Source organism: Suillus paluster (assembly GCF_016628075.1).
Source record: "Suillus paluster strain FC165 chromosome Unknown EDB91scaffold_61, whole genome shotgun sequence".
Classification (NCBI taxonomy): Eukaryota; Fungi; Basidiomycota; class Agaricomycetes; order Boletales; family Suillaceae; genus Suillus; species Suillus paluster.
In genome coordinates, this window is record NW_024537621.1 from 61,156 (window position 1) to 84,328 (window position 23,173).

Genomic DNA, 23,173 nt, shown 5'->3' on the forward strand with positions numbered 1-23,173 from the left:
TCCAAATAAGCTTAGGAATGGATTTCAGTCATATCTCGGCTGTTTCAATCATGCCTCGGCCGATGTTTTTGATTTCAGTCATATCTTGACTGATGTGTTTGATTTCGGACATATCTTGGCCATTTCAGTCATACCTCGGCCGATGTTTTCAATCCCGGCCATATCTAGACCGATGTTTTTGATTTCAGTCATATCCCGACCGATGTTTTTGATTTTGGCCATATCCCGACCGATGTTTTTGATTTTTGTCATATCTCGGCCATTTAAGTCATGCCTCGGCCGATGTTTTCAATCTCGGCCATATCTAGACCGATGTTTTGGATTTTGGTCAGTCATATCCCAACCGATGTTTTTGACTTCAGTCATATCTTGGCCATTTCAATCATGTCTTGGCCGATGTTTTGGATTTCGGCCATATCTTGACCGATGTTTTTGACTTCAGTCATATCCCGACCAATGTTTTTGATTTTGGTCATACCTTGGCCGTTTTAGTCATGCCTCGGCCGATGTGTTCAATTTCGGCCATATCTCAACTGATGTTTTTGACTTCAGTCATATCTCGGCCATTTCAATCATGTCTTGGCTGATGTTTTCAATTTTGGCCATATCTTGACTGATGTTTTTGATTTCGGTCATACCTCGGCCGTTTCAGTCATACCTCGGCCAATTTTTTCAATTTCGGCCATATCTTGACTGATTTTTTTGACTTCAGTCATATCTCAACCGATGTTTTTGTGACCGACTGACCCATTGACTTACCAACCCATTGACCAACCGACCCCCATTGACCAACCGACCCAATGACCTACTGACCCCCATTAACCTACCCCCATTGACCAACCGACCCCCATTAACATACCCCCATTGACCGACCCCCATTGACCTACCAAATTGACCTACTGACCCCCATTGACCGACCCCCATTGACCAACCGACCCCATTGACCGACCGACCCCCATTGACTGACCAGTATCCTCGGCCCATCTGATATATCAGATCCCTGACCCACTTGGCCCACCTGTTGGTATCACAAACACACCTTGACCAGCCCACCTGTTTGTATCAGGTACATATTTCATACACTACCTACCATACACTATCAACCAAAATCAATAGAAATATCTATGCTTATCTATTACACCCTACACCGCATACCATAGGCCCACCTGTTGCTATCACAAACACACATTGACCGGCCCACCTGTTTGTATCAGGTACATATTTCATATACTAACAACCACACTATCTACCAAATTCAATAGAAAAGTGTACACTTATTTCCTATACCACATACTATGGGCCCACCTGTTGGTATCAGATAAACACTTGACGTCGGCCCACCTGTATTTAACAGAACAGTACATTGATGGGCCCACATCAGCTGGCCTGTTTGGAACAGGGAATTTTCACCCTCAGCTGGCTGTTAGTATCAAGGGTAAAGTGACTGCAGTATGTGGAGACAATTCTGTCGGTCCATCCATTGCGTCTTGGAAAGGTCTGGTGCGTTGATCTAATCTATAGCGAGCTGGGGTAAAGGCCGGGGTGTCGAGGAATGGTTTTGTTGTGTCAGGAGGGGAGGTACTAAGGGCATTGTAGGTGTTGGCACGGCTTCGGCGTTTCTTGGTTGAGGTGTTCTTCGAGGTGGCCAGTGCAGATGGCTCGTTCTGTTGGAGGTGTAGCTGCGCGTTAGGGTGGTAGTACTTAGTAATTGCGAGAATTCTAAGTTGGTCAAAAGACCGGGTTCTAGAAGAGAACGATCAGCAGATCAAGGAAGAGATCAGCGGATCAAACTTGGGGTGCAAGGGGTTGCTTGAGAACAATTCCCCTCGTGGTGGGCTCCAAATTTGTAAGGCTAGTTGTGAGTTCGAAGGGGAAATGTAATGAGACGAAGTAGATAAGTGACGAGCGCAACGGCGAACGAGACGAATAGAGAAAATGTATAAGACGAGGACTTTTCTGCGATAGTTTTCGATCGAGCTTGGAGCGGGGAATCAGCGTCTGGGATTCTGCTATAGGTATGAGTGTACATGGGCGGTTTATATACGTTTTCGAGTACTTGGCTAGACCTGAATGAGAATATGAAGCATATGGAGAGGTGAAAATACTTCAGTGAAGCAAGGAGATCGTGGAGTGTGAGCACAAGGTGAGATAACGAAAGAAAGTGAAAAGGAGATGTAAAGGAATGTATCCGCGTGACTCGGATGTGAAGAGTGACGCTCTTCGCATCAGTGTGTCACATGGACGAGTTCGAACACGTGGCGATTCGATCGTCTTCATTTTGAAGCGCGGTCGGGGCATAAAGGATATTGAATCCTTACAGGACAACCGGAGATTGCAACCCTTAATTCAGATTCACCGCCCCTACATTCTCTCAAGCCTAATCATCATACCTTTCCTTCAAATTCATAATTCATCACCCTACTCGCCCACTCTGAATCCCATCACCCCACCTGGCTTCAGTCAGTCAGTTCCGGACACCACGCTCAGCGCCAATCGCAGCATATATCCACTTTTACCTACTGCATCCACATAGATCCCTACCTCAAATCGCACCTGTGCGATTGAGTACACGTTCAGACAATCTCATCTGGCTTAGATATCATTACACGCGCGTACCTATAAAGTCGCTTCTCTGATAGATTGCATGTCTATAATGGCAGGCGGAAACTGCGGACTGGTGGGGCACGCCTTACACCAGGGCATTCATGGATCTAGAGGCGCAGCAGGACACAGGATCCCTAGACTAGATTGTATTGTCTTACATAGAGTACTACTCTCACAAGATGTAAATTGGAAACAAAAAAAATGTGGGATGATTTCCATGTCAGGCCTCTCTTGCTGTATTTTTAACTGCAGATTAAATGTGGACCGTACGAGTACCTAGCAGGCACCAAATGCCCCCCTCCCCCCATGTTCCGATACCAGCAGATATAGCATTGAAGCCATCGAGAGTCACATGAATGGGCGACTGCACTTCATTTTAACGTGGACCAGAAAACATAAAGGATCTTGGAAAGAAGCTATGAAATGAGAGACAAAGAGCGAGTGCAGATATTAGAATCTAACACGGCACAAGAAAATACATGGCTAGCGGTGACGGAGTGCAATGAGCAAGACTGAGATAAATATGTAAAGCCCAGGGGCGTGCACACCTAGGTACCCCTTTTCTTCAGCCTCTTCAACCCCAAATGGGCCTCACAAGTATGACACCAGATGGAATCGTGCCACATGGCACGGACTGTAGGGTCGCCACGCTTATGGTACGTGCAACCATCCCACAAACATTCAATATAGGCATTCCCTGGCACAGAAAAGTGACACATTTTACCATGGACCTTGAACTCCTCAAGAGTCCCTGTAAATCCACAGGGCATCAGAAGAAGTGGAGGTGAGGGATGGTGCTGCAGTGGAACTAAATTATAATACAACTGGTTGGATATAGAATGTCATTGTATGGCCCAGTGTACGAGGAAGATGTGAAGTAGTTGCCTCCTATTGCAGGAGCCCCAGAGTGGCTGATGCTGGTGACTCTGAAGACCGGATCGTAGTGCTGGGTACCGTTGTCAAGCATTGGAGGGTTATGACAGGAGCCAGCGAGATGGCTAGTCATGATATTAGATATCTGTAGGGAAGAATGCTAGGAGGAACTAACTTGATCGTCGGCTTTGCAATCTCATGTTTGGATGTCATTGAACCCGGAGGTATCTTTGGAACGATCAGTGTGAGAAGGGACCGTCTGGAGAAGTCTTACAATGTCGAGACTAGTGGGTGGACTGACAAAGACATAATCAATGTCATCATCAGGGACTTCCTGGTTGACCGCAAGTTGGCTTCGCATGGTTGTACTGTAAAAGAGAATGATAAATATTATGGCCTAAATGTGCCAAGTATTTATGAAGAAATCCATGCTGGATGGTCCGGGCGAGAAGAGTTTCTTTGCAGTTCTGAATTGACGCGCATTACGCAAGGAATGGCACCAGGAAACATGTCGTAGCCAAGCGATCAATGGCCGCTACTGGCGAGATGGTCTAGAATGGATCTGTCAAATTGTTTCAGGAAAACCCATCCTTGTATTTGTGGCTTGATATGGTCCGGCATGATCTGCTTTCTCCAAAGGATGATGTGAATAGGAAAAAAAAAATACGGATGAGGACGATGTTATCGGCTGTTGAATCAGGTTCCTTTTCGCACTGATTGAGGGTAATGCCTCTCAGACAATTGGCCGTTCTGACAGAGAATGATGAAAATCAACGGGGTGCTGAAACATACATCTGAGTAGTGCACCTTGTTCCTTGTGTTTAAGTCTTCGATGAATTATTAATACTGTTTTGTTGCATAGATTTTAATACACACTAGTCAATGTAATGGATGACTTTCCATAGGCTCAAAATATATAGATTATAATATCATATCATAAATTTGACTACATTAGGAAGGTGTGCCGTGATGCCGCTGTTCATTTGAGGTGAATTTGCAAACAAATATTTTTTGCCCCCCTCTTTCAAACCTTAATTCTATTTTGATCTGTAGGGGGGTACCCCCCCCCCCCCCCTACAGACTTGAATATCGCCTTTCGTCCGTTTTAGGCCACTAACGCCAGCGATATTCACTGACATAATATGCATTGCTCATTGTGCGTAGCACCACTTGAGGTCACACAAAGGTGTGTCGTCAACATCTTGCCAACTTTGTTGACGCATTTTTCTCCCTCGTCTGTTTAGACTTTAATACCAAGTCCTTAGTACAAAACTACAACCTGACTACGCTGCATTGGCCTGTGCCTCCCATCCCACGCAATATCAGCCAGCAGGTGGCTCAACCAATCCCCACCCTCCGTCAATGAAAATTTACTTTCCATCCCTACATTTAGAGCGCCGTTCAATGCGTGTATTTCCACGTGCATTCACATCATCGCAAAGGATGGGTGTCTCATACCAGAGTTGGGCAAAACCTGTGGTGAGCAGCGAGGCGAAGGTAGTTACATAAATACCCATGGTGGTAATAAACGCTCGATCGTTCTGGCTGTTGTATCACAGGATACAGGCAGAAGGATATATCCTTATGGGCTATAGTCCTAAAAGTGCGATACATCTTTAAGTCTAATTATCCACGCTGGGATATATCCGTTCTGTATAGTTATTGACCAGCCAGCCTACCGAACTTCTCAGAATGGCATATACGGCGCTCGGAGGGGTGGCCGTCCATCCTCCGTGAACATATCTTTTAATGTTTTGCCCTCAGGAATCTCGCGATCTCTCCAGGTACCATATCACTAGGTACCATATCACTATGTACTTCTGAGATCAAGAATCACATCAATTAACCTTCACAATCACGGTACAGGATGCTATTTATTCATCACCTCCCTCGATGTACTCACAAGGGGGTGCATCCAAAGAAATCCCCCCATCGACATCATCAGCGCATGGATCAGCATCCAAGTTCGAGGCCACAAGATGTGGGACTCTCTTCCAATATTCCGTGAACACTGCCACTAAACCTCATCGGATGTAAGCTTGACAGCGAGCATAGGCAATCAAACCTTCCTGATCCTCTGGCTGCCCGTCAGTTCGTAGGGTTGCACGGGAGTCCCAAGAGTCTCCCTGCCACCAAAGAAATACAAGAGTACATCGCATTTCTTCTAACAAAAGCTGGATCTCCTCCGACCATCTATTACGACGTGCTCGGGCTTTACACCACTCGACACAAAGCGCTACCGCCGTAATTCAGTATATGACGACAAAAGAGCAAAATTGACTTACACTCCTGCATTCCCTCAGTGTCATCAGAAGATATTCCTTGAGTCAACCAAATCCACGACATTATAGTCGTGCCTTGCGTCTGTTGACCGAAGTCCCTGATTGGTCTGAGGTGTGCCTTTTTCAAAGGCTGGAGTTTATGCTCCCATTCTATCCGATCAAGATGACGAGCCAAGGAGACGAGTGCCTCACAAGCGCTTGCATATTTGGCATGGCTGAGGGTAAGACGTTCCTTGACCGTATCCAGAGTTTTGCGTGTGTGGGTATTGGGCCCTTGGCTGCATAAATGCTGAACCTTGAATTGATATAGCTGACAGCGAAGTCGGATCTGTGAACAGCAGTCGTTCAGAGCGTCGTTGGCTTGGGCAAAGTGCAGGGACCATTCCATTTCAAGAAGTGTCTTGTCGCATGGCACAATATTGCAGACTTCAGAAGGCAGAAGCAACTGGAAGTCTTCTGCCTTTCCTGAAGTGGGATCTGGGACTGGACAGCCACTATCATCACCACTGGATTGGGTCGGGAGGCTTGCAGATATTCGGAGGTTCGGAACCGCTGGCATGTAGAGTCTTTGAATGTCAGTCCATGCGTCTAGGCGACGTTGAAGTGCGTTTCTTCGAGTCAAGATCTTAGTCTTCTGGATATCAGTTGAGTGCTGGCCAAGTGTGGACGAATCAACACGCAAACAACGTCTAAAAATACAAGTATACTTAGCAACGCCATGTGAGAGAGTTGAAATAACTTACTGAGTGTCTTCCAGGTCAATACCTGTACTAATGAGAACACTGCAGGTAACTTCAGCATGGAGGGATATTGCTGAGCCCTCCTCCAATTCTTTTGCATCCCATTGTGCTAACTCAAGCCGCACAGCCGCCTGGGTCATTGCTGTAAATTTGTGAGCAATGTGTCATCATCGCCACAAAAAAAAACTTACCTTCAACTCTGCTCTGGAATGGGTTGCATTGCAAGTGGTCCTTCTCCCAGCTTTCAATCTCTGCCCTCCATGCAGTGAGGGAAGCGGTTCCTGCATCTGACTCATTGATCGAATCCTCAAGCTCCCAGAGAGCCAGGCGGTGCTCCTTCTCAACCACGACTGCTTCTTTAATCTTTCGTAGCATAACTTTACCTAGAACAAGCTGTATAAGCACTATACATTTGTGAAGATGCAAAGAATAAAACACTCACCAAGGCCCGTAACTTTCTTCCAGTTCCAATCACTAAAATGATCATTGAGGGTATCATGTCGGGCCCCAGGGCCCATCTCCTTGGTACTGCTGGCTACACGATTAATGTTGGCCCAGCCTTGCTCAGGCGCTTTGCCGTCAGTCCGTCCCACGCCCAGAGTCCAGTTGAACGAAAATTGAGTCTGGCAAGTTTCGATGTGCGCAGCGAGATGAAATTTCGGCACAAAGTAGTTGATGGTCTTGCTGTCTCGATCAAACTGAAGACGAGGTGGCAGCATGGGCAAGCGATCTCAGAGATTCTTATGCCATTGGCAAGCGATGTCGTAGGAAAAGTTGATTGTTGACAGTGTAGAGAACCTGGTGAGAGCGGAGAAGACAAGGTAATCCATGTTGAGATATCTAACATGAGGTTAGTTAGAGACGGACAGTGCATGCCTGAGAATCAACTTACTTTTCACCTTTCTGTAAGTTGCCAACGCCGTTAGGTAACTTCATATCGTGGCGCGCACAGTCTACGGTGCCCACACCCGTAGCAGCAAGCCCCTTTGCAGACTTTGTGTCTGCCATGTTCACTGCATTGTGACTAATGCAGTTGCTTTTCTGGGGATGCAGATTGTCAGATACGAATTCAAGATATCTGTGACTTGAAACACGCACCTCTTGAACAACTTCACCGTTTGCATGTAGGTGACACTTATACTCCTTTTCCTCGACAAAATAACCCCACCCTCGGCTAAGACCAGGGTCTCTGATGTCGCTCGACACCATTCGCCGCTTGAGCCGGAAGTTGGCATCTATGGCTAGGAAAAGGCCAAATTTCCATCTAAATCATTATGTCAGTTGCATCGTTGTGAAATCAGACAAGTATGTACTGCTCAGGTGAATTTTTCCAGTCATCGGGCAAGTTCTTCCCCAGATGAGGACACGTGGGGCATAGAACTGCGAGATCCCCATCTTAAGTAGAGTTGACGCCAGCAGGATTATGACCGCTGCCAGAACGCTTGAGTGCCTTGGTGTTTCTCCACTGGTAAACTATCTGGAGAAACACTGAATAACGATCCTGCACTGAATAATGATCCTGCACTGGGGTAAGTATGCTGCAAACATGCACGAGGACAGACTTACATGAATGGGCGTTATACCGGTATTGTCAGTCCACCGAGCTAAGCCATGGTAGAATTCATATGCGGAGATTTTGGACTCGAACGAGAGTATGTGAAAGTGCTCCAAAACAGCAAAAGTTGCTGCTGTTCTTGGGTTGGTTACTGTGGAAGGGAACAGGCGTGCATGAAGCAACTGTTTGAAGTGCGAAACTTCGTGCTCGCATCCGCAAAAATTGAGTCCAACAAGGTGTATGACGTGGGTATCGATGATTACAAAGTCATCACCAAAGGCGGGTCTTGGTTTCTGACAGGTGGTGCCTGGTGTGTGCCCCAGTTGTATTCGCAGGCCCATGGACTTCAAAGAGACAGGATGGAAAAATCCATCTCTCCATTCCTTGAATCTATGGAGCGGGGAGTTGAGGTGTGATCCAATGGCACACGACCGGCATGTAAGTTCGACAGAGAAACAATCCTGACAGCGGAAAATCGCATCCTGGCTACCACACTTACATTGCGTGTGTGCGCCCTGACCTCTTCCTTCCAGTCGTATAAATTCGTTCACGTACATTTGACATTCATGGAGCCAAAGGGCCATAGGATTATACTATATATTGTCAGATTAAATGCGCCATCAACATAGCACCAGAGACTTACTCCTGGGGTTTTCCCACCATGTGTCGTTTTGGCTGTTGGTGTCTCAGGTCCTCCAAAGGCATCATCATCTGCCTCAAAGTATTCCATCTCGTTCCAGGGATCATAGTCAGTGGGCATGGTGGAGTCAGCACCAGCGGGCACAGTGTGCGAAGGTATGTTTTCGTCCTCCTTCTCAAGTGAGCTAGCGGGAATGTAAGATGTCCGAAGCGCAATTTGACCGCTAGGCTGCAAGCTGAATATGCGATGCCTGTCAACATGATTCGAGGGCTGATTGGGGTCTGGTAGGGTATGTCTGACAAGCTTGGGATGTTTAGAGGGACGGCCAGTGCATCCAGACTGTGACATGGCTAGTGCTGCCTCTCTAAGCATCAACACATCAAATTTGACTACTAGGGTAGATTAGTGATATATCTAGTGGCACATATGCCAACATACATACCATATGCGCTGTTGGCGAATCCTAGAAGCTTGTTAAGAAGCACAAACGATGTATCGCCATGGACAGTTGAAACTGACCTAAAAAACCAGAGCAATGCAACTCTGCTTGCGCATTCCTCCCATAATCACAGATAACGGTATGTAGTATGAGCTGTATACCGATATTCAGGCCAGAGCTCATAGTGGTTCCTAGATGTCCGAGAGGTGGCAGCCCACACAGGAACAGCACACATGGGTGATGCCCCACTTGACCAGATGGCAATTGACTGGGTTTGATGCTGAAGCTGCGTACTTGACGCTGGTTCATAAGGAGTGGCTGGAGAATTGGCCTGAGGAAGATGTTGTGTAGCCTGGTCGTCCTATAGAGCAGAACACATTGAGTGAAGACGAGAAGTCAGAGCTGTGCGCAGCTGAAAAGGAACGTAAATATGTGAGTTGTCAATACTATTCATAGCCTCTCAGAGTTATAATGACTGCGCACCTGATATAGACCCTAAAATCCTGGCTGACCTGGGCATGGCTTAATCCAAGACGTGCTCGTTCTATGTATGGCGATGGACGTTGCATATTCCCTGTGCCAGATTTATCAGACTTTATTCGTGCTCGTCTTATTGCTATAGATCAAGAGTGACATGTACATATGATATTTACAATATATCCTGTCTGCTACCAACGAAGCTGGTGTAAATTTAAGCTTGTGAAATAACAATAACTTAGAGACTTTGCGGTCAGCACATACAGTAAAAGACCTATAAAAGTCCAACGACACCTGAACCAAAAATGGTGTACATGACTATCTACCTTTCTCAACCAAATTCCAAACTCCCCTTACGAATATACATACTGTTTGCACCACAATTGCTACTCTAGATCTGCCGACATGGGCAGACCAAAGCTCTACAAAACTACCAAAGAGCTCCGGGAAGCAAAGCGAATGCACAGACAAGCATACTATGCACGGTGTGAATTCATTTTGGTACTGAGGCTTTAACTGATTTCACACCAGAAACAAGAACACAATTAGTACAAAAATGAAAGCAAGATATCGCGCCCAGGCTAGCGCATCTTCCACCATGTAGGTCTTTCTTTTATCTCTGAAATGTACACACAACTAAACTACTGGCATTCAACAGCAACTCAGACCAATCATTCCCAGATCAAAAACACGCTAGGTATGTTCATCTCTTGCAATCTAATTTTATCTGATGAATATACTCGTATGTACAGGGAAAAAAATCGCCTATTGACCTACTTAGGTGCTTCACCTCGCAAGACACTTGACGCGATGTATACCGACTTTCTGGAGACACACTGCTCGGACAACATTTGTGATGTAATGGGGATCGTCCAGGAGATTTTGCGGGAGCTCAAGGAGATCAAAGAGGATATTGCAAGAGCGAGAGTTACAGGCAGAAGGTACATTAATGCGCAGGACGAGTCTAAGCAGGCCGCAGAGGTACTGTCAGCCCTCCAGGATTTATTCTCCTGCATGATGGTCCAGGACATGGATCTAAGACTACAATACGAACATAAACGCTTCCTGTTTCAGAGTCTTTAGGAGATATTTACTAGTTTGAACTTTCATCTATGTAGTAAATAAAGTCTTCTGTACCTTTATGTGTCCGTGCGTGGGACATCGGTCTTGATTTTTACCCTGCATCTTAATATTCTTTTCGCTTAAACGCCTAGTCTCATTGATCAACGCGTCAATTAACGTTAACAAGTACGTATCTACTCGATCTCATCTGCTGAGATGACTTAATGTTGAAATAATAAAAATTAGATGGCTCCTCATAAATGGACGACATCCGAGCAGGAGGTGTGGCTTGAACTGTGGTATCAAATGTTCTCTGAAAAGCAGAGCAACAAGAGTAGAAACCACAAAAATTTCTTCGCTGACCTTTTTGAAAAATGGTTCGAGGCATTCCCAGAGCCTCGGCCAACTCATATCATCGAACCGGGGCCATTAACACTGGAAGAACATAATGAGGCAATTGACAAACGGAAAGCCATAAGTGTTGTTGACATTGTCACCGAAACAATGACACTGAAAATGCGCGATAGAAATTACATACCAGATTCAAAAATAACTTCAGCGGGTCAAAGGTGGGGCGACAGGCGAAAGCGAATGCCAGCGATGTCTTCGATGCTGTTGTGCGGAAGATAACTGAATGCGAAAAACCTACACGTATGCTTCAGGAGCACGAAGCTTATTCCAAGTTGTACTATGCCGATCGTGTTCAGAAATCTATCCAAGAGACGCTCAAGGTTGCGCAAGCAACACAATCACTCACCAATGGTCAGCGAGTAGCGCTGGTGAAAAAAGAGACTGCTGCTCTATATGCAGGTGAGTCTGAGGAGATCAAGGCTAAAGTGAAGGAGTACATACATGCACAGAAGGAAGAGCACGGTAAGGAGAAAGCTGAGCCTTGGAGTGATGAAGACCAGCAGCGGTATGTCCTGCTCCAGTTCACTGTGTTTTAGTATCACCTGACATGCACGAAGGAATCTTACCAAACTGGCCACTGTCGCAAACCAATTCCTCAAAGGTCTTGCTGATGCCACCGGTCTATCCTTCAGCCTTCTTGTTGGGGGTCCATCTGTTGAGTTAGGTGGACTGATTGATGTCTGGAGGTATGTTTTACATTAGAAACTCAAAACGCGAGAGGCAAAGAGAGACTCAACTGGGCAGCTTCCATGTCGGGACAATGAAGCTGGGCAACAACCTTAGTCAAGCTTACCCAAAATTCGAGAGCGAGATAGCGGGACCGTTTCGAGACTATCTATATTGTGTGTACCGTAAGTGTTTTATATGTGACCAACCACAACATCTTGTCCAAAAAGGCTTACCATTTTGATTGATAACAGCAGAGGCCGCAGTATTGAAGGCTCAGAAGATGGGAGGAGCAAGCAGCTCCAGTTCATCATGGGGAGACGGCTTTGGCGATGAGAATCAATCATCATCAGATATGATGAACAACTTGTCCAAGCGGGATGTATCTTTGTCAGGCACATTTGGATTCCTGGACTTATCCGAGTTTCCTTCTTTGGGGTCTCCCACATTTCCCACTCCAATGTCACCCTTCAGCTCAGACAATGTTCTCTCTGGCGACAATCAACCAAGCTGGCTGTCTGACAGCCTCGACGACTTCCTTGAGACGTTGGCACAGAATATGCCAATGTCAACTGTTGACCACTTGATGTCACACATTTCTCCTCTGCCTGAGACACCTTCCATTCCTGTGGTTCCGACTGCGGTTGAAATGCCCCGTTGTCCCCTTCCACCAGTTTCTCCCTGTTTACCCTCCACTTCTCCCCGTTTACCCTCAGCTGATTTACTTTCTAGCGGATTTGCGAATCCCACTGCGCACCTCCCTGGAAGTGCAGAGGAGCCCAACAGCGACAGGCCAGATCCATTCTCTGCGTCTTCAATGGGAGAAGACCCCACAGAAGACTCATGCCTTCCGTCCACCCCGTCCCACACTTCTGCTTCAGCAAATGTTGTGAACGAGGCTCAACTGGACGCGCATCCTCCATCCACCCCGTCCCACGCTTCTGCTTCAGTAGAGAACGAGGCTCAACTGGATGTGCGCCCTCCATCCACCCCGTCCCACACTTCTGCTTCAGCAGATGTTGTGAACGAGGCTCAACTGGATGTGGTTCCAACAGACAATGGGAATGACAGCAACGGACCACGTAGAACAAGGCGCGCACACATACCATCAACACGAAACATCATCGCCAACTCAATCGGCAATAACTGCAAAGAGAACATGCTATCAACTGTGGCTTCAAAATGCAATGACCCTGATTCATCTGCTCATGTGGGCCAGCAAGCGAAGTAAGCTTTTTTTTTTTTTTTTACACCGCTTGTGCTCATTATCTCGCACAGAAGGCCAAGGGTGTGAGCTCATGCCGTCTGTCAGACTCCCTGTTATTAGTTTATTCACTTATGCTTTCTCGTGTTTGTGTTTTGTTGCTGCCTCTTTCATTTGATACTGTATATACCGTAGTTGAACTTTGCAGTACTAATGAAGAATCAAGTTTTTTTTCATTGAATCCCATCTCTGTTCCTCGAGTTGTCAACGTTCGTCAACCTCAGTCCTTGACCACATGGTAAAAACAAGCTACAATGTTGTTACAAGTCAGAGTATTATGTACAGTACTAACTAAGGTGGTGAACCGCACTAATACTCAGTGCAGTAGCCACTGGCTAACATCACATACACACTGAAAAACTTCAACTGGCGGGAAGTTTCTTGTGCGAACATGGGAGTGGTCTGTGAATGATGCAGGATAAGAGTTAGAGCCATTGATAAAAGACAAAGACTCACAAAATAAGACAAGGTGGAATGAACTGGATTGAGGAGAGTGTTTACTGAAGAGAAAGACTTGAGCGAGGATGTGAAATTGCCTGTGTAGGATAAGAGTTAGAGCCATCGACAAAAGAAAAAGACTCACAAAAGGAGACAAGGTGGAATGAACTGGATTGAGGAGAGTGTTTACTGAAGAATGTGAGTGGGATGAAAATGGGCACCCGAAAGAGTATAATAATGATTTTTAGAACTGGACGCTGAAGAGCAGGAGGTAGAAAGGCAGCCTTGGTAGTCATGCGATTTGTTCTCACGGTTGAAGAACACATTTTCGAACAAGGTCTGGCCAGTGCTGTGCAATGCATCAGCCATATTGCTTCTTGACAGGTACAAGAAGTGATCTTATCGTCAGATCCTATTGCCATCTGCTGATCCCATCAAGGAGAACAAGGGAGGCGGGGCAATGGCAGGGAGCAAATGGAGGTGAGCTGCCAAATATCCATATGGAGCATTCAACCCCCAATGTGAGCTGCCAAATATCCATATGGAGCATTCCACCCCCCGCAGAACAGTGATTTGTAAGCCCAGGAAGCCGGCAACGTGATTCTCATGCAGGATATATCCAGGATACATCCGCGTGGACAATGGATGATTAGAGAATAGTATGTATCGGACTTTTAGGACTATAGTCCACTTAGGATATATCTATATAGCTGTATGGGCTGGTTGTATAACACCTGCCAAGGGGTGTTGATGTGAGGATTGGGGAGAAGCTGGGGTCAGCAAAGGTATGAATGATGGGGGTTCCACGCATCAATGCGCTCTTGCCGTGATACCTCGATCCCACAAATGAGGGCTGCAGCTACCACCTGAGCTCCTTCGTCATCATGAAAAAGTTCTGCCTCGTCGTTGTTGAGAAGCTGGTACTGCATTGCAAGATTGTCCATTGAGGACTGGACTAAATCTAAAGAACTAAGCGTATGGGGGATTATCATTGCATAGATTAAATTGTTGACAGGATTGCAAATTTATTTCAGGCTCCGAAATAATCTATTCCGGATTATTTAGCCTACGGAAAGTCATCCAATATGTAGTTGGATTTCCCGTAGATTTTTGATACTAACCTGCCGTCAGAGCATAGTACTCGTCAAGATCTTGGTAAAATTGGACGCCACCCGATTGAACGCCGCAGTAACTTGTGGCACAGGACGTAATGCAGGGAAGGTTGGCAACATGGGAACCGGTCATTTCGGGCATCGCACTGGAAGGCGCCATGGGTTTGACAGCGTCACTCAACCAAGCACTGCTCGTGAGTAATTGTTAGAATTGGAGAATTAGACAACATCTTTGGGGGGACTGCTTAGGGATGAACAAAGAACGCGCACGACGCAACTTACATCCGCACTGTGTTCTTGGCAACACATTGTGAATATTGATCTCCACCGCCAACGCTGTGCCACCTCTCGAAATCCCCACAGCACCTCACAGCACCCCCATATTGCCAGTTTATTTCTCGGACGCTGTTAATCTGAAAGCCTGCTTGTTAGAGAGTTCTAATGAAGAAATAAAGTACGAACAAAACAACAAATGGAGGTCTCGAAATCCACGGAGAAGACAGGGCCGGGAAGAAGATACATTTGTTGTATGCCAACTGAGCAGTGTAAGGATAGTATATCCTTTATGCGCCGAACCAACTTTAAAGCGAGACGCTCGAACTTACCATTAGGGTTCCGCACAGGTAACACCGCGGGTCGGAAGCTGACACCGTACCTATACCCGCCAACACCGTACCCTCACGGGTACACACCGACCCGTCAACACCACGGTTAGATGGAAAACACCGCGGTGTCTCTGAACACCGCGGGTACATTACCAAGAAGAGTGTATTAACAACAACTGAATAGATATTACTACTTTTCCTCGTCGTCCTCCTCAGATTCGACTTCATTTCGCTTCCGTTTTTGACTCTTTACAGAGGCTAGAAGGTCCTCCATCGCCAGAAGATCACTTCTGCCCCAGGCTCCGAGGCAGAGAAAAGCACGAATCGTTGATGGTGCGAGTCGGTTGCGAGTAAAATGAAGGAGCTGCTGGCCCTGCGAGAAGACACGTTCAACCGCAGTTGATGTTGCTGAGCGAGATAATAAGCATTGATTGATTGAAAAAGGATTTGAGGGTGGCATACCTGGGACGGAGAGATAGTCTAATACCATCCGATGCAACGTTGGATAAGTATGGCAGTTGTTTTGCCACCATGCAAGTGGGTCCTTGGTCTTCACAGTTGGCAATCGAAGGAACTCGTCCAGCTCGCTACTGGTGGTATGAGACATGGAACCAAGTGAGTAGTCACCAAAGTCATCCTCATTCTGTACAGTTGTCAGTGTCAGTGTAGAATTAAATGTTGGATACAGACTACATCCGCTGCAGTGTCATCAGTAGTCTCGGCAGATTTCTCGTATTTATCAGTAAACTCTTCACGGACAAGCTGCTCGGCAGTATCGATCCACTCTTTCTCCCAGGATTGCTCACGGAAGTAGGCAAAATCAATGGAAAGCAACGCACCGAGATCTGCAGCGGGATCAGGATCAGGATCAGCCGTTGCTTTGTCGTCGTCACTGGCCAACAAATCTTGGACGACGAGATAGACTTAGACGATGGGTGGGTAGACGAGGCATCAGATGCCTTCTTTGCGAGCTTGGTTTTCATGGAGAGACGATTTGGTAGACTTACTGGTCTCGAGTTTTTGCCTTGGCTTTATGGTAGTGACTCGAGCTTCTCTGTAGCAAAGTGTCAGCTCGATAAATTGCTAGAATGATTCACAGGGGCACAAAAGACATGACAGAAATCAATATAGCAAATATTGGGTTGTGATCCTCAAGCACTCAGAGTAAGCCGACACAGAGAATTATAGTACGGTGTTCAGTGGCTGTCAAGGTTCCCGATTTGGTAAGTCATACCCGTTAAACACCGCCAACCCGCGGTAAAGGGTCGCGGTATGGTCACGGGTATGAATATCCAACACCGTACCCGTACCCGCCAAACCCGTCAGCAAAGAACCGCGGTGTTACCCGTACCCGTGCGTTTCCCTACTTACCATACGTTCAGCGCAGCCACGTGACTCACTGATGCGAAGAGCTGAATTCTTCACATCCGAGTCACACGGATACATTCTCCCCTTGTACCTACATCCCATTCTCCCCTTGATACACTGGAGTATTTTCACCAGTATTTTCACCAGTATTTTCACTTTGCTCTTCATTTTCACGCCACCCTGGCTTAGCTACACTGCCCCGCGAACGTATAAGTACTGCGCATGTAAAAACCCTAACGATAGCAGAATACGGACTCTGATTCCCCGCTCCACACACGAAACGATCCTCACAGCACCAGCCTTACAGACTTCCTCGTTGCTTCCGCTTTCGTGTCGTAAAACGACACGTCTCGCATTTCCAGTCCTCTCGACCAATTCCCTATCGAACTATAAGTCAACCTTACAGCAGGATGCATAGAAGGTCTAGGCTGAGGAGGCTAACTGAGCTTGTCGAAAAGCGAAACCAGTCGGCAGGGGTATGTGCTGTGGGAATACTCGCGCGGGATCTGGCCGGCAGCCATGAGGACAATATTAATGCTGTAGAATGTCGCCACGATTTAGCCATAATCAGCATATCCGTATGAGGTCCTAGCACTCAACGAATATACGACGGATGTCATGCGAATGTTCAATGTACGCCAGATGCGCCCCCAAATTTGTTCCGCCGCACCAGAGACCGAGGGACTGACTGCGTCGAGGACCTGTCTCGGAGCGCGAGGAGAGCGGGACATCTACGAAACGAGATCATACAAAAATACACTGGTGAGAATGAGGCGGGTGGGTGGCCATTAGCCCACGAACCCTCGAATGTCGGGACGGGCACGAGGCATAGGTCTTTCGAGAGAAATGTGGCGCACGCACGCTTATTTTATGACTCGCGAGCTAGGATAGGCTAGGATCTTGTGAGATATGTCAAACCGTGTGTTCGGTTACTGGATCAAATTGGCAGTCTGGCATCTGCTGGCGTGCCTTGCTGATTGTCCAGTAAACTTGATTCAGCGCGCATGAAATAACTGAAACAGGCATTCACCATATTTTCTGATCATGAATGAGATCGATGAATATCGATGTGGCAAGGAGTCGCCGAGGACTGGCAAGGTGCTTTAAAAATCACAGTTTAATTGACAATCTAGTGTTAGCGGCCATTTAAGGAAGTGGGTGCGAGGTTCCTAGATCGTTGTGTTAAAGCCCGTAACATTACAGAGCAGCAGAAAGAAAGATGCTATGCACATCAAGATATGTGTAGTCCCCATCTATTGTCAGGTATCGTCCTCATAGAGGCTCAGGCCCGAGCCTGATGCAAACAGAGTATGCACAGCATGTGTAGCAAGAGGTAGATGCCAGATTCTAGGGGCGACTTGCTTTTTTCCGGATCTTCAATAGACTTCAATCGAGTCTCATCAACATCCAATAGGAGGTAAGGATAGGCAACAGCAGGTGTCGCGAGGCAGTGGAGGACGAGAATACAATGGAAGATGGGAGGAAGCGAGCTGAGGGCCTCACTGGGATGACACGTCCTGGAGTGAGCGTTATCGGAAGCAGCGGGAAGAAGCAAAAAGCATGCAAAACATCACTTGTAGAGGACCCAGACGTGAATCTGGCTTACTACATTATATTACAACAGCGTCGGCCGGCGGTCGGAACTCCAGCCACATTAAATGGTTGAAAACAAAGGAGGGTGCGTAAGTATAGGCGTAGCAAGTATCAAGGAGCACAGTAACAACTAACAAGAAAGGGTGTAGAGATAATCGGAAGGGTGTGAAACAAATGCGAGCAGGGGAGGCGAAACGCATTCCTGGGAAGAGCCGTGACCTGCCTCGGAGTAGGGTTGCGAGCCGCGAGCCGCGAGCCGCAGGAGACAAAGTGTGGGTGTTGAAAGTAAATAAATGGAGGGAGAAGCTATGTAGGCCATCAGAGAAAGGTGGAATGTGCAATTACTATGCTCGAGGAGTAAGTACTACCGTACAGTTTTGGGTCGGGTATTTAGACAGTTAGGTTGATCACTTATGTAATCATTAATAGTCTTAGTAGTAAATCTCGTTACAAAGTCTGATGTATGGTTCATGGGGACAGAAGCTTGAGGTGGGCTGCCACGGCTGCGAGAAGGTGCAGGAATCGTGCATTACTGGTTGTAAATGAAAGCATTAGGCTGTACTTTGAGTATGGGGACTGCAGTACTTGAGAGTGACTTAAGTTTCCTCTTGATAACGCGGGCCTAATTGATGACATAGATCACAGATCTCAGTGATGATGGCACACCCAAATTACATCAGAATATCCCAGCAAGGCTCTCCTCATCTGCCACCATGTTTTTCAAAGATATCCCTGGCTTCTCTTGCAGGTCTTGATATAGTAGGGCGTTCGTTGGCAGCACTTTCTTTGACCTTCAGAGCCACGCTGCGCAAGAGCCCGAGCCCGAGTTTGGCGAACAGCGTTCTGTCGTGGTACGAGTAGCAGTCTTGAAGCAAGGGGTAAACAGAAATATCTGATCGTGCAGTATAGACATACCTCTTGCTGTTCGAACTCCTGACTGGAGTAAAGTTTCACCAACTAACCAACCAGCTCCTTCGCGTGCTAAGTAAGTTGAGTTGCAGGCACCGAGTCAATCACCAAACACACGGACTTGCCGCGGACGTTCAAAATTATTGGCATATGTTGAACATTAACTTTGAGAAATTAGAGTATGTGGTACCATATACAAGTCGTGTAGGTAGCAGATCTCCACGTTCCTGTGTCTAGTTTCTTGGCGAGCTTTGCAGTTTCTTCAAAACACAGTGCAAGTGCAAGTCGTCTTCTTTGGTGACAAACCATCGTCTTTTGATCCCAGGAGATTGGGAAGTACGAATAACTGCAGATCGCCTCAAAATGACTTCGAAGCTCAGTCATTGCACTGCCAGTATTGTGATTGCCTTGTAGGATGCACCCGCAATGTATCAGATCCATGGAGAATTCATAACATCAAGTTTTGACACTACACCCCGCTCCAGACCTGCAATGTCGGGCGGAGATTCCATAACGTCTCGCAATGGGTGATGGTTTTCGTGTAAAGTCTCTTTTTCAAATGCGGACGAAATACTGCTAAATGCAGACCACATGGAAGCCCAGCAGGTAGCACGGACAGACAGACATAATATCAAAGAATTGAGACAACGAGCGACTGCTCCTGATTATAAGGTAGACCAGAAAATATAGTAAGGGACCGTTTAAAAGCTATGAAACGTGAGACTTAGTGAATCCATGGCGAATGATGAACAAAGCAAAGAGCGAGTGACCATAGCAGATCTAACACAGCACAAGAAAGCATGGCACGGCTAGCGGGGGTGTACCGTAAGGAATGCGAAAATAAGACCAAAATGAATATGCAAAGCAGGTATGCAAGCCTAGGTACCCCTCTTCAACCTCAGGTGGGCCTCACGGGTGTGGCGCCACATGCAATCACGTCGCATGACATGAACTGTTCGGTTACCGCGCTTGCGGTAGTTGCAGCCATCCCACTGGCATCCTATCTTCGCATCTTTTTGTCCAGAAAAATGATCGCTTTGACAGTGTGCTCTCAACTCCTCCAGTGTCCCTGTGAATTCGCAGAGTATGTCATCATTTACCCATCGACAGGACAGATGGAGGGGAGATGAGGGATGGCTCTGTAGCGGGATTAGGTACGGCTGGTTGGTGGCATGCGACGTGAATATCAATTGCGAAGACTCCGTAGCTGAAGGTGGAGGTATCATCAGCGGGAATGAATGGCTCGGGTCTACGTTTGGGTGGGGGATGGCAAAATGAAGGAAGTCGATATGTAGCGGGGATCCACAAATACACGAAGCGGGCCCAGAGTAATTGGTTCCCATTGTAAGGGAACTAGAGTGGCTGGGGCTGGGGCTGGGGCCTCGGAATACAGGGAACTGGGAACTGCTGGCAAGATAACAATTTGCGTGTAGTAGGGAAGAGAAGGAGTGACTAACTTTGAATTTGACAGGATAGGTGTTGTTGAGCTCGGAGACGTCTTTTGATTGATCAGTGTCAAGAAGGACCATCAGGGGAGTCTCACCATATTAGTAGCGTAGGGGAGATTGCTAGGTAGCCCGACAAAGGAGCGATCCACTTCGTCGACTATAAGTTGGCGTGGCATGGTTGTACTATAAAAGAACGGTGAGGCAAGCAATGATGGATGTTATGGAGCCTACAAGTTCCAAGTATTGACGGGGGAGTCCATGCTGGATGTGTTGGGGGAGACTAGGTGCCCTGCAGTCCTTAAATATTCGACATGCAGTAGTCTTGAACAATATACCTTTGGAGCAGAATATATGTCATGAACAAGTAGCCAACAGCCGGCAGCGGCAAATAACGAGATGAGAAGTCTTGAATAATATACCTTCGGAGCAGAATATACGTCATGGCCAAGTAGCCAACAGCCGGCGGCGGCAAATAACGAGATGGTGAAGAATGAACCCCTATGAAAAATTCGAACCTGAGAGAAACAAACACCCAAAGAATAAACGAACCACATGAACCATAAACGAGGCTCTCGTTATTGGCCCTTGACTTCCCACAGTGATTAGGATGATGCCTCAGCGAAAATAGGTCCTTCTGCCGAAGATTGGTGGAAATCGGAGCAAATCAATGGGCGCCCCTTGTTCCTTGTGGTTAATGTTGTGAGGAATCATTATTGTGTCGTTCCATAGATTTTCAGGCTGTACTAGTGTCGCTGGACGCTATGATCTATGCAACATGTAGTTGAATTTCTGTAGATTTCAATTCGGTATCGGTGTATTAGCTTGTTGCCGATCAGGCCTAGGACCTGCGTACTTCTCGGGATTAGGATTGATCGAATTGAGTGCCAGCTTGGCAGCCGGCGGAACTTCTCAATAAGTAGGGTCAATGCATGGGACCTAGAAGTAAGGGGTTGCTGTAATGGTTGGTTGTGAGTGATGCCGCGACATGGGAACTGGCTTTTACGAGGTTTTATTTCACCCAACCAACGACATTGGCATATTGTGATGATTTGTCTGTGGGATGGTGTGTTGTGATTCGTGATTGCGTTTTTCCGTTACAGCCAAGTTACACGTATTGATTCGAGAAATCTGATGATTTCATTTTGCTACCTATATACCAGCAATACTTGCTGTGAGCCCGGATCTTCGTCGATGGATGCATAAGTTACTTACTTTTGAAGTTTACCTAATTACACAAATTCATGACCTTGTCGGAAATTCTCATAAGAATCTACATTAGGTTACAAGTGCTAATGGTCCTTTCCACGATAAAGTCTTATATCACTTGGTAGTTTAAAATATAAATGAAGGGATATGGTATGAGTCAACAAGTATGACTTAACGATGCTATTGCACATTGATCGCTGCGACGGCGCAATGTCGTTATCTTGTCGCGAACTCCTCATGGTAAAATGAATTTTCAGACATCTATGGCTATGTACTGATCACTAATATTTCTTGCCGTATACATAGGTATATTCAGCAGTAGCAAAATTATTTCACACTATATTTCTCACAGCTACCATATCACGGACTCATCAATTCACTGATGGCCGCACATTTTGAATATTGATGCCCACCGCCAACGCCCACTGAGGTTGAATGAAAATGAAAATAAAAACTTAGTCAACGGGGACTGCTGTAGGTATATCGTAAGACAAGTACACTTGTGTGGAGTGATTGAGTGAGATACGGAAAAGTGTTTATTAGTCCAACTTGAGTGCGCCACGGAAGTTCGAACTTCGCTTTCATCGCATGGTGGGTAGCTCGGAGCGGAGGGTCTGGCTCCGCCACATGTCTCGATCTGTGCCGTCTGGAGCAAAGCGCTCGAGATAACTAGTAGGCTGTAGTCTAGACTAACGTTGAAAACTCGAATAAACGCGGGATTGATTTTGTTTTACAAAAAACTGTTCGGGATCAGGAACTTTGTACCACAAGACGCCGGAGACTGCGGTATAACAAACCCTCCTGAGCGTGGCGGAGACGCGTCTTGGGTTGCGGGGAGAAGGGGACCGCCAAGAAACGAGACCAGAACACGTGCTGGTGAGATTCAGAACAGGAGGCGCTGATTCCCGAATTAATTGCTTACGGATGGGGCATGAGGCATAGATTTTTCGAGAAATATACCGAGATATGGCGCATCAGCTAATATATAGGTAGATCAAGCTCTCAATGGACAAAAATTGGATATAAGAAAGAAAAAAAAGGTAGATCAAGTGTGGGACTTGTTGTACTCGTAGCTCGCGATCGTTATGTAAGTAAACAAAGTATCATTTACGGTGCTAGCCGGACGTACGTACTAAGTACTAAGGACCTGGGTACGTACGAAATAATCGCAAGAGCATTTACCCTCATTTACCGTAGCTTCAGATCAGGGAAGGGCGAGGAGCCAAATTAAACTTTTTGGAAACTCGGGTAGAGCACGGCTAAACCTTCCAACACCGGCTAAAGGCCCATCAAGAAACCCGGCTAGAACAGCATCCAACAACCGCGGCACAGGCGGCATAACATAGCGGACTTCAAAACACTTAGGAGATTTCAATGATTTCAATGCACTAAGGACAAAACAAATATATTCGTAGCTAGTGAATGCGCTGACATGTAATCAAATATCGACGGAGGGAAATTAAGAAACGAATGGCGAGGGA

The 23,173-nt window shown here is 46.6% G+C and overlaps 5 protein-coding genes across 5 annotated transcripts; 1 reads left to right on the top strand and 4 right to left on the bottom strand.

The window, feature by feature from the left end:
• Positions 1-3,152: 3,152 nt before the first annotated feature.
• EDB91DRAFT_1084915 (uncharacterized protein) lies at positions 3,153-3,838 on the bottom strand (the record flags this gene model as incomplete). Its single annotated transcript, XM_041315826.1, has 4 exons — positions 3,153-3,355; positions 3,427-3,602; positions 3,653-3,705; positions 3,752-3,838. The coding sequence occupies 4 exons, from the start codon at positions 3,836-3,838 to the stop codon at positions 3,153-3,155; spliced, it is 519 nt and encodes a 172-aa protein (XP_041173662.1).
• An 833-nt stretch (positions 3,839-4,671) lies between these two features.
• On the bottom strand, positions 4,672-8,611 carry EDB91DRAFT_1238870 (uncharacterized protein; the record flags this gene model as incomplete). The annotated part of the gene is made up of 14 exons (XM_041321773.1): positions 4,672-4,713; positions 5,466-5,500; positions 5,522-5,713; positions 5,763-6,224; positions 6,264-6,497; positions 6,525-6,641; positions 6,691-6,882; positions 6,942-7,183; positions 7,286-7,339; positions 7,392-7,540; positions 7,598-7,763; positions 7,813-7,894; positions 7,928-8,000; positions 8,066-8,611. The coding sequence occupies 14 exons, from the start codon at positions 8,609-8,611 to the stop codon at positions 4,672-4,674; spliced, it is 2,586 nt and encodes an 861-aa protein (XP_041173663.1).
• Positions 8,612-10,015: 1,404 nt separating this feature from the next.
• On the top strand, positions 10,016-12,980 carry EDB91DRAFT_1084917 (uncharacterized protein; the record flags this gene model as incomplete). The annotated part of the gene is made up of 11 exons (XM_041315827.1): positions 10,016-10,095; positions 10,142-10,210; positions 10,269-10,307; positions 10,363-10,551; positions 10,738-10,759; positions 10,919-11,164; positions 11,200-11,588; positions 11,641-11,769; positions 11,828-11,934; positions 12,004-12,316; positions 12,482-12,980. 11 exons carry the CDS (start codon positions 10,016-10,018, stop codon positions 12,978-12,980), a joined length of 2,082 nt encoding a protein of 693 aa, XP_041173664.1.
• Positions 12,981-16,444: 3,464 nt separating this feature from the next.
• On the bottom strand, positions 16,445-17,042 carry EDB91DRAFT_1338468 (uncharacterized protein; the record flags this gene model as incomplete). The annotated part of the gene is made up of 5 exons (XM_041325624.1): positions 16,445-16,531; positions 16,569-16,587; positions 16,632-16,730; positions 16,814-16,915; positions 16,941-17,042. Coding segments are annotated over 5 exons (409 nt in total), but the record flags the coding sequence as incomplete, so codon positions are not given.
• Positions 17,043-19,590: 2,548 nt separating this feature from the next.
• On the bottom strand, positions 19,591-20,969 carry EDB91DRAFT_1153224 (uncharacterized protein). Its single transcript, XM_041319512.1, has 5 exons — positions 20,822-20,969; positions 20,718-20,766; positions 20,582-20,669; positions 20,496-20,536; positions 19,591-20,442 (listed from the first exon to the last, which is right to left on the bottom strand). The coding sequence occupies exons 2-5, from the start codon at positions 20,744-20,746 to the stop codon at positions 19,917-19,919; spliced, it is 684 nt and encodes a 227-aa protein (XP_041173666.1). The 5' UTR covers positions 20,747-20,766; positions 20,822-20,969; the 3' UTR covers positions 19,591-19,916.
• Between the last annotated feature and the right edge of the window lie 2,204 nt (positions 20,970-23,173).